Below are 11,831 nucleotides of genomic sequence, written 5' to 3'. Positions count from 1 at the left end.
GTCTGAGAAATATTACTACCTGTAGCGCGTAGCAGTGGTTCAACAGCGAGAGCAGAACCAGCGTCTTACATCGCAGCTCGAAGACTTAAATAATTTTGCAGGTTATTTGTTTAGCTTTCTGACCGTCATGCTAATAATCCGGGTGAGTGTTTGTAGCTGTGCGCTGCTTTACCTGCTATCTGATCCTCCATATGTCTTTTTTACTGCAGTGAGCCTCGATGTAGCCAAACTCCGTCAAGTATGCCATTATTTTTATGTCGTATTAGCTTCGTTGTGTTGATGCATTTTGACGTGCTTCAATTTTCCACCACAACATGCAAACTTCCCCATTCACTCAGTGCGTTATAGTTCCACATCGCTTAGGATTTGTTGCTGTGCGTTTGCGCAGTGTGAAGGAAAGAGGAGACCAGATGCACAGGCAGGCTGCGAAATGAGAAGCAGGTGATCGGTGTCGGCAACAAGAGCCAATGATCGGCGATCACCGATCATGCACTTTTTCACGAAAATCGGCCGATTATGATCGGTGACCGATCGATCGGCACACCTCTAATTATTTATGTTGATAATTATAATTATTACTATTGATAACAACAGTAGTAATAATATAACATAAATTTACTATAATTTAATATTATTGTTGTGATTGTTTAATAATAATAATAATAATAATAATAATAATAATAATAATAATAATAATAATAATAATAATAATAATAATAATAATAATAATTTTCCTACACAGAAAACAGAATATTCAGTATGTTAAAGTTTCATGTTTTTATGGTTTATTTTGAGATTATTAATAAGTGATTGCTGTGGTAGCTTAGCTACCACTGCTATTAGATAATCACACACCTGCTAAGCTGATGATCAGTCAGAGTTGGTKTTTAAGTCGCCTTTTTTATTTTCTGACGGAACTGAAACACAGAATTTCWCACCATATCTACATGTTAAGGTTGTCAAAGTCAAGCTATCATAACTGAACTATTTCCCTTTCCCTTTATATTTTTTCTGAATTAACTTTTTTCCTGACCTGTTCATCTAGTTGTCAGAGTAGCAAAGCACTGCATCCCTTTTTCTTTTATCAGGCGTACATTTATTGACAACCTTTAGCTAAGTACTTCATTAAAGCTTTGCATTTGACATATTTTATAATATGTTTGGTAAAATACTGAGTTATTTTGTCCTCTAATTTTAAATAAGCATTTTAATAAATTAACTAAAGGTTTATAATAGTTGTCACGCTACAAGTGCAATTATCTCGGTTATAGATCCAGATACGCACTTCACATTAGGAAAAATAGATTCATTCTTCTTCTTCTACAGAAATGAATAATTAATCCCAGGTCTTTAGTCAAAACACCTAGAGATACTTATTTTCCTGGGTAATTTAAAACTTTTTAAATCTAACTCARWTKTGTCYRTCCCTGACAGGGTAGAAGAAAAGTACAGGTGGAGGCTCAATCTTACCCTCTTAATACAAACTGAATTCTGTACTTTTATTAGGGAAAAAATGTATTTTCTCATTTTAACAAATAGACCATCCGCTCCAAATATTTTTATTTCTTAGGAAACATTAAAAGCATTTCTGAGGGGCCAAATTATGTTATATACTAACGGAATAAAGAATAAGTATAACTTTGAGCTTAATACTTTAGAAAGACAAATTTCTGACCTTGAGACAACACACCAAATTGCCCCAACTAAGGACATGTACAGAGAACTGGTGAATCTGAAACTAAAACACAACACTATGAATACATATCAAGCATAGAGAGCAATAATTAGGTCCAAACAACAATTTTATGAACCTGGAGAAAAGGCACAGAAAGTATTGGCATGGCAACTTAAAACTGAGGAAAACAAACGAACAATTAACGCTATTGAAAACCCCCAAAAAAGTTATAACATATAATCCCGGAGGAATCAATGAAGCCTTTAAAAAGTACTATGCAGATCTTTATACATCACAATCTCAGGGGGATTTATATGAAATCAAGTCCTTTTGATCCTGCATTGATTTGCCTTGCTTATCAGAGGAGGGTAGGAAAAACTTTGACAAAACCTTTCTTAGGGCGGAATTACTCCATGTTATTAAGTCACTCCCAGGAAATAAATCCCCTGGTGAGGATAGTTTTCCATCCGAGTTTTACAAAGAATTCCTAGACTTTCTAGCACCACTTTTGATGGATGTTCTCGAGCAAGGTAGAAGAGAAGGGGGTTTTCCAGACTCTTTTGCTCAAGCTGTTATAACAGTCATCTATAATAAGAAGAAAGATCCTCTAAAATGTTATTTTTATAGACCAATCTCACTCCTCAATACCGATATCATGCCAATGGCAAATGACATGTTTGTGGTGGTGCTGCAGCTGCAGCAGAACTTGATTAATCAACTTCAACTTTTTTCTATCCATCTCTGTCCTTCAATCATTATCTGCCATATCTTTCTCTCTCTCTATCCAACAATCATGCTTCCTCACCAAGCTCAGACAGCCAAGGAGAGAATCTCCCTCTGACAGGTCAGAACCTTGTATTAGGTGGTTACTGGATGTTTGCTGTGTGCCAGGGGGCGGAACATGAAGATTTTGGAGTAATTTGCATACTTGTACCATCGCCATATGTACCAGGAGTAAGGAGAGTTAATCCTGCTGCTACTCGCAAGAGAGGCTAAGTGTAGTCGTGCTTTTTTTTGCATTTGTTTGAGTTGAGTGCGCGAGAGCAAGAGGTGTGGCTTTTATACCACACCTCAGCATGTTGGTGCTGTATGCTCTAAAATTCTCATCTTTGTTATTCTGCAGTTTGTGCTAATCGCAGTCCTAACCTCATGTCTGAAATAGTAGCTCTGAAAGCGCAAATTTAAATGTCGGCAGGCACAACATCACCAGAATCTTAAACTTTGTCTTATTTTAACAAGTTTGACTTCTCTTGTCATTTCAACCAGAACCAGGCCAATCTGACTGTTTTTATACCTCTGGGTCAGTGGCAATTAAAAACAATGTTAAGAAAAGTGACCTTGCCTTGCAGTGTTCTGCAACAACATGTACAACAACAAACAGATGAATAAAATTCACCTGGATATGTGAAGGAGATAGAGGGGTGATTCCTGGGTCGCCTCCACTCTTTGACAAAGAAGGATTCGCCATCTCATCTGTAGAAGCAGATTTATTCCATGATTATGTTGCACCTTCATCATTCCTTTCAAACCTAGTTCATTTATAAGAAGTAATAACATGATGCTTTAAAATAATAAAGTGGTAAAATGGTCTGTACTTGTTCAGCACCTTGTCTTGTCTAGAGGACCCCAAAGCGCTTTGCACTACAGTCATTCACTCATTCACACACACACTCACACACTTATGGCGGTAAGCTACGTTGAAGACGTCCTGTACTCTGTCTCCATCCCACTCTTTCCCCTGAAGTAGCTGGTCCACTTGCCTGCTGTTGCATTCATTTTGCTGGACATGGAGGTCCGTCAGAGTGTGCATCCTCTCTGTAAAACTATTTACAATCTCGCTTCGATCTTAGTTTTAACACCACATATCTGATTGAAACATAATAGATTTTTGTATCTGGAAAGCTGTACCAACATTTTGTGGCCACAAAGCTTTTTGACCCACGAAGATTGATTTGAAAGATTAAGGCCCTCCATCATGACACATGGAAAAGAAGAAAAGATTGTGTACACACACACACACACACACACGCACACACACACACACACACACACACACACACACACACACACACACACACACACACAGTCACACAGCACAATTTGATAAAAGAAAGAGGCTGGGTAGACCTGCTTTTATTTTCAAAATGGATTGCGTAAGAATAAAGAGAAATGGGTTGTGAGACAGTAAATTAGTTTTTTTATTTTTTTATTTTAGTCTTTTTAAAATGTTTGCATTTTTTAAGACTTTATAGTTGGTGTTCATCTTCCAATCTTTCAATAACATAATTATTAGGTGATATTTTCAAATTTCCTGTCAACTTTAAACATTTTTTAACTCAAAAACACAACAGTCAGCTGGATGAATGACTGCCCTAGTGTCCAATCACCGGGCAAGTTTTCTGGGGGAAATGTTGTCTAATATTTATAATAAATCATTTCCTTTTTAGCTCCGGGCTGCTTTCAGAAGCTGAAACTGGAATAATAATCAAAGAGGAGAGGGGTGAGTGACCTTAAAATGAAAAGATTAAGCGGTGATAGAAGATAGATTTAGGTATTACATTTGCTTTTTTTTTTTTAAGCAGTTGAATCTTAAATTAAACATGGCACCACATATTGTGATTATTGTCAAGACACATTTTCCAGAAACTCAAATCTGTTTTAAACACACACAAGTTGATACAGCTGGAGTTGGGGGGAGGGGGTAAAACTGTCTGCCACCAGTTTGATCTCTGAACTCTCAAGAGGGCATTTCAGAAACGCTTTGTCGGGCTTGTCCTACCGCCAGGCTGAAGGACTGTTGAGAGGAGCTTCTCGGACAGCTGGTGCTGCCAGCGCAGACAAAAACGACCAGAAGCGGGCGGCTCTCTGGTTACTAACCCCGAGGTCTGGAAAGCTCACAAGGTATAAAAAAGAAACATACTCTTCTAAAGCACTATGACAACATGCTCTCCACTTAAAACGCTGAAAATGCCTGTTGCACCTGTCTTTTAAAGACAGTGACATTTCAATTCAATTGAAGATTGTCTCCCCATTTGTGACCATCATTTTCATTAGTCTGTCTTAATAGCCTTTACTAAAAGTGTTCTTTGAACACATACAATAATAATACTCCCTCAAGGTATTGTAAGTGTCTCTCAGAATTGTCTCTCAACGGGACATCATGTTATCCATCCTATTTTTTGCCTCACTCACCCTTTTCTCTGGTCCACCCCTACAGTGAGGATGAGTGGTCTGAAGATCCGTAATACACTTTGCCAAGCAATTACTCCGCAGAATTACAGACCACCTGTGGCTACACTCTATCTAGCCACCATCCCGCTTGTCTCCCTGCAGCACAAGGGTTCATTCCAAAAACCTCATTTTAAACCAGGACTTTTTTATTCTCACCAATAGACTCGGCAGTCAAATCACAATAAATGTAGCATCTTCATGAATATTTCATGAGCACCATCACAAGACCACCTATGGTACATAACTTACATCAATGTCATCCATTAAACACCATTCGTTACTTTTCAAATTTCTCACCAACCTGTGAAAATATGTCCAAACTATTTTGGTTTGAAAATTGTGAGAGAGTACAATCTACATCTATGTCTTATTTGTAATTTAAAAACGCTTGCTCAATAAAAAAAAAAAAAAAGGCAATCCAGACAGTTGTAGTAAAGAATTTGTTTGGTCATTTTCAATCTGGAAATATGTAAAAAGGAGAAATTGTCCAGTGTTTTCTCTGACATCGTTAAATTCCAGCGGTGCTGGATGTGCGGTCATATTGGACTATCAGTATTTATTTCATGGAATGCTTCAAAGATATTTCGATGAAAAATGTCAGACAAAAGCACAAACAACATGTCTTGAGACTTTAGAAAAAACATAGAAGAAGTGTTATGGAAAAACGCATTTACTCTTGGATCTATTCTCATAAGGAAGTACTGCTGGTTGATGTGTGGACCCAGAACTTCTGCACCTGAACTAAAACACGCAGCTTAGAGGTCTAATACGGTAGCTGCTCATACCAAATTGTAGATTTCTTTCTACAATTTGGGATTATGTTCTAAATGAAGGGGGCCCTATAATTCCCAAGACACAGAAATTGGGGAACAATTTTTTGAGCTGGACCATAAAAACTTAGATGCTGTAAAGTATGAAGTATCAGAGAATTTGACCATTTGTAAATTTGCTTGATTGCAAAACTCTTGAGACGACTGATTGATATGATTTACAGTTTACCAAAAACAATAAATCAATGATCTCATCAAATTGAACCATCCATCCATTATCTTTGCAGAGTGTTGAGGAGCTTATCTACAACGGTCAGTGGGCGAGAGGTGAGGTTCTTCCTGGACAGGCCGCCAGTCCATCAGAGCAAATTGAACCTATTTTTTTATCTTTCATTTTTGCTATACTAAAACACATAATTATGGAAATATTTTTGCTATTAATGACTTACGCCTAATATGTATCAACTAATCTGGATAGAACTGTCACCAATATATGTTTGACAACTAAACCCTAAATTGTGCCATTTATGGATTGCAGTTTTCATTTCTGTCAAATGGTTCTGTTTATGTATTTTCACATTTCCGTGCTAAGTTAGATGGTGACACAATGTCTTTCGGTGAAAATGATATTACAATTCTCAAATAGTCCCTTGGAGTGACAAATTTCAGAAAAAAAGTGAAAAACTGTCAGAGAGAGTCTGTGGACAGCTGGTTCCTGAAGAGGTTACAATCTGAGGAAATGCCTCAAAGCTCTCTGCTGAACAATGGTTTTCCTTCCTGTCTGTCTATAATGGAAACATCTGATAACAACAGATCCAGTTTTAACCCTGCCTGGATGCTGCAACTGCTTCCTTAATTTGGGCTAGAGCATAATAGACCACCATAGTAGGCCTGTCACAATAGTCAATAAATCAATTAATCACATGATAAATTAAAACAAGCTCAATAATTTCCATTGGCATGATTTATTGTTTACCTCTTTCTTTCTCTTTTTCTACCAAAAATTGGAAGATAATAGTCTTCAGTCTGGTATTTTGGTCTCAAATATCCATTTTTTTGAAAGACAATGTTGTTGACAAAGACTTCAAAATTAATTTTATTTGTTGTTTTGTTTATTTATTTTAATTTTTAAAAATGTCTTCCAGCTCCAGTGTTAAATGTTCATTATAATTTAACGTTTGCTGATCTTTTGGAATGTGCTCTTGCATTATTATTTTGCCATTACCATCATATTACTTAAAAACAGTCTCAAAATAGCAATATTATTGTTTATCGCAATAACTTCTGGAACAATTTATTGTCCAGCAAAATTTGTTATTTTGCTAGACTGGCCTACACCATAGTGGTAAACATATCACAGTATGTATATTTGAGAATTGTCTCTTTACATCAGATGACGAAAACAAACAGAGCAGTCAAGTCAATGCAGAAAAAAAGGCAGATTTTTATGTTCTATCATTGAATCAAACTGATAAACATCTGATTAGTTTTTGTTTCAAACACTGGTTGTTGTTTAATTAACTGTCACCCTCAAAAATGAAAACATGTAAGTCAATGCGTCCATGAGGACAACAGTGTTCTTGTGACAGTTAAAGGATTAAAACTGCATTTATAAATTAAGCCTAAAACATTTGAAGGAAAAACAACAGAAAATATAATAACTATGATAAACTCAGATCTATGACCAAAATTCCAAGTATTTCTGCTGTGAAATACCTAAGCAGTTTGTACTTGATTGTACTGTTTTATGAAGAAACAAAACATGTTGGGCACTGTAGCTGCCACTGCAGCTGCATCTCATTTTAGCATTAAACTATTTTATCTTCACAAATCACAAACAATAATGGCTATTGATACAAGTCGTGCATTTAGTAAATTCATCATCCTTCAGAATTGGCATAAAATGGATACATACAAGAACTGGAATAGCCAACACCAAATCAGCAGCATACAACATTCAAAGCTGTAATCAATAATTTATCAATGGTTAAAGCCCAAAACGTCCAGTCATTTCATTATAGTTTCAGGAATTTGTGCAAGACAAGGTCTGCTGTGCAGCAAATCATCAGGTTGCAGCGGGCATTCAGTGGCTTGCATTACATAACAATGGACTGTTGCCAAGCCCCCAGAGAGACTAGCCTCACCAATTAAACTCGGTATACACGTTTCCCCCCTTTTTAGGCAAAATGCCTCTGGTGTTGCCTCTTGTAGAAATTAACTGGAGCAAATAATATCTTCAATATTTGAAAATCAGAATCTCAAGCTCAGGAATGTCACAATTGTTAGAGACTCTAATGATCTTCTGCAGTATCAAAGACTAAAATGCAAACGTGTGTGTGTGTGTTGTGAGTATCTGCCCAGGTCTCTCAGACCCTCTCGGTCAGTACAGCATAAAGGTCCTGACACAATTTCGACATGTTCGCATTAGCACATACCTTTCACACACAGACCACCTGGGGGACCCTCCTCCCGCTCCAGAATACGTCACAGCCCTACCTGTCGGGGTTCCCCCTCTTTCCTTGCTTCCTTTGTTTTGTTTTTATGAAACGATCAAAGAGACCATCACAAACGATCATCACTCCTCTCTGCAGGCAGCCTCCTCCATGAACAGCAATGTTATAATTTACATCCAGGAGTTAATAACAGTTAGTCAGTCTTATAATTATAGTAGTTATTTAATGAAGAGTTGTACAGATAATTGTTCCTCAAAAGTATTTATGTCTCCTGTATGTACAAAAATTGGACTGTGAAAGCAGACAAATTGAAAAGAAATGTCAACATAGCCGTCCAATCATATTTCTGCATGAAACAGCAACAAACTTCTGACCAATCGGACAACACTTTGCCCAGAGCTCTGTCCAAATGGTTCGACCTGGGCCTGGTGTTGAGTTTGGCAGACGGATGACTCCGTGAACAAAATGACGTAATTTAAAATCGGGTTCTGCTTGAGGTTTCTTCCTGTTAAAAGGCAAACATGTCTTTCCACTTCCACCACATGCTTATTTTGGAAAACTACTGCTGAAAAGTCAATGAATTGTTGCAATTAGTTGGACTTTCCATTGACACGTTAACCATATTTGACAGCAAACAACTGGAGAGCTGGGTGGGACCCTTGGATACAGTCCTTGACTGTTGCAAGTGATGCATATAGAATAGGGACTCCTTTGTGTTCATAGGTAACTTCACATCAGAGCAGACAATAGTCTGGTGGCGTTCCCCCGGGTTCCTTGGCACCCCTCCTACTTAATATCTGCATTCTCCTGCCAGCTCATATTAGAACTAATGAGATCATTTACCATAGCTATGTAGCTGGTACACAGCTCTACATATCAATGTCACCAGGAGACTATGGTTCTATTCAAGAACAGAGCAGATGAATAGACCAAACCAATACATGGATGTACCAAAACTAAACTGAAGTTATTATTTTTGGACCTAAAGAGGAACGATCAAGAGTCAGCTTCAGTTATTACAGCAAGTAACTAGTAATTAGGCCCAGAAATCTAGGTGTGATGATGGACTCATATCTGAACCTCGAGAGCCACATAAAGACAGTTACAAAGTCGGCCTTTGATCACCTGAAAAACATTTATATGACTAATGTCCCAGCAAGATCTTGAGAAACCCATCCATGCGTTTATGTTTAATCAAATGGATTACTGGGACAGTGCCATCACAGGTCTGCTTAGTCAACCAGACGGATGCAGTTGATCCAGAAAACTGTGTTACAATTGGCGTCATAAATTTAATTATGCAAACATGACTGTGCAGGCGCCCATCCCTGATTGGCTCCCAGAAGACGGCGAAGATGTCCAATTGGTGGCCTGCCGGAGGTGACGGATATAAATGTTGCTGACGCAGACTTCCATCCTCAGCTGATCTCAACCGGCCATGCTGTTTGTCTGTTAAACACTGAGAGCAGTTCAGCTTCACTGAAGAGCAGTGAAGCTGTGGTCAGCTTCCTGATGGAGCTGCAGTTTAGTGCCGACAGTGTGACACAGCAGAACTACATAATATTAGATTGTGATGTGAATTTAATTTTTCCTTTGGATTAGAATAAATAAAGTTGATTTGTGCCTACACCATTACCTAAAAGTTAGACATTCAAAAAAACTGCCAGAGTGCAATTATGTTTATATGCATAGCGAAACAATCAGCTGATCTGAGTCATTATTAGTATTTTTGGGCCAGCAATGAATTTCTATAAGACAAATTTAAATATCTGGATTTATTTGAACCTGAAAGTTCTCCAGTGTTTCCCCCCAGTGTTTTATAAGCCTGGCGGGCCACCAGGCTTTACTTGTGCCCCCACCAGGCTAAGCATTGCTTATTTATTTAAGTTTTTAAAAGATACTTGCATTTTTTAAGACTTTATAGTTGGTGTTCAATTATTAATCTTCTAATCTTTCAATAACACATGATTATCAACTGATGTTTTCAAATTTCCCGTAAACTTTAAACATTTTTCAACTTAAAAACACGACGGGGCGGCGGAGGAGCTTGATTTGTCTTCCCACAGATTGTCTCTTATATTACACTCTCATGACGTGGTGACAGTTTAAGCAAATATGTAATAAATAAATAAATAAATAAATAAATAAATAAATAAATAAATAAATAAATAAATAAATAAATAAATAAAATTTAAATACGCACACTCGCCCTGAGGTCTGACCCGTTTGGGTTTCTAAACTACCAATTTTTCACTCGTCAGCGCTGTGAAGTGGGGGAAGAACAGGTTTAAATGTTTAAACCTGAAGACATGATGCAGGACTTTGCTGCACTGAGTCACAACTCCAGTGGGACGGGCCATGTGACCAGCCTCTGCACCGTTACACTGGGCCCAGCAGGGATGTGCCTGCTCTTCTGCTGAGAGTCAGCGGCCTAACGCAGAGGACTCGCCATATCTCAATCAGAACATAAGTCACAGAGATAAGCTTCGACAAAACGGCATTTAAACTACAAACACACGAGGCGAGGTCCTCCCTGCGCACACCCCTGGTCAACACCGGGCAGGGCTCCGCGCTAAGATCCCGTTTCTGCAATGCGGCAGAAATGTCGCAGGGATTTGCTAAACTCACATCCCACATGTGAAAACATTTTTTTTTTTTTAATCAACGCCCCAACTCAGAGCAGATTTTAAAAAATGTAACACATAGCCTTGCGTTTGAAGGAGGGCTCGTGAACGCGCACTTACGGTCGTGCCAGCGAACAGTCTGGCGCATGCGATTGCAAATAGAAAACGACCGTCGTAGTTCCAAATGCCTAAAGATGAATTATGTGTTATAAAAACTGAGCACTCACCTGTTATTATGTTTTCTGTTCCTGTGTCCTTTTCGGTCATCATGTCGCGTAGTTCAGCCTCCTCCCCGAGTCTTCCCTCGGATCCAGCAACACCGAGCAGTTTTCCTGATTTGCTGGCGCGCAGGAACTGAAGAACAAACGAGATCACGCTGTTAAATCGGTGTTTGCTTCGGACTCTCGTCACTTTCTCGTTTTTAAGGGAAATGCAGTCAAACACATGGGGAAAGGCTGTTGGGTCTTAGGTAAACGTAAAGGAGGAGGGGGCTTCAGCAGACAGGATGTTGGAGCTCAGACTCGCTGCTGCTGCTGCCGCTGTGCGCCCCGCCCATCCCATTCACTCCTGTCCTGGTCAGGAATGCTGTGTCTGACCGCTCTATTGCTATTGCTGCGCCGCTCAGAGCAAATGTTTGGGCAAACTAGCGCCGCACTCTGCAGGCCCCACGCTTTAGTCTCTTTCAGAGCAAAGAGCAAGTGGTAAACAACATAATAGTTAATTAACTCAATGATGATTCAGAACTAAGAATTTACGCAGTCCTTTATAGGGGACGTGAGGAAGATGTTTTTTTTCTTTTGCGTTCCCTCGCGATATGCTTACTGCAGTATTTGCGGGTTTATTTTGTATACAGTCAAAAATGTTTCAGCACTGAACTTAAAAATTTAAAAATTAACTGCATTTTTATGTTTGTTTGTGTAAGGTTGAGATAGTACGGAGCCCCCTAGGGCAGTGCTCCCCAACCCCCGGTCCGTGGACCGGTACCGGTCCGTGGACCAATTGGCACCGGGCCGCGCAAGAAATAATTAAATATTTCCGTTTTATGTATTATTTGAGTCTGGAGGATCTTTTATTTTGA

At 38.7% G+C, this 11,831-nt stretch overlaps 1 protein-coding gene across 4 annotated transcripts in view; it reads right to left on the bottom strand.

Moving 5' to 3' along the window:
• hspa12a (heat shock protein 12A) overlaps window positions 1-11,313 on the bottom strand; it is a 31,230-nt gene extending 19,917 nt beyond the window's left edge. For all 4 annotated transcript variants that reach the window (XM_008428966.2, XM_017309144.1, XM_008428967.2 and 1 more), the window contains exons 1-2: window positions 10,981-11,313; window positions 3,072-3,148 (exon numbers count right to left, since the gene is read on the bottom strand). In XM_008428966.2, the coding sequence (XP_008427188.1) occupies window positions 3,072-3,148; window positions 10,981-11,023 (120 nt within the window). In that variant the 5' untranslated portion in view covers window positions 11,024-11,313. The remainder of the gene's footprint in view (window positions 1-3,071; window positions 3,149-10,980) is intronic.
• Between the last annotated feature and the right edge of the window lie 518 nt (window positions 11,314-11,831).

The sequence above is a fragment of the Poecilia reticulata genome, linkage group LG15 (genome assembly GCF_000633615.1).
Source record: "Poecilia reticulata strain Guanapo linkage group LG15, Guppy_female_1.0+MT, whole genome shotgun sequence".
Classification (NCBI taxonomy): Eukaryota; Metazoa; Chordata; class Actinopteri; order Cyprinodontiformes; family Poeciliidae; genus Poecilia; species Poecilia reticulata.
Note: the sequence above shows the minus strand (reverse complement) of the source record. Positions and strands in the feature narration are given on the sequence as shown.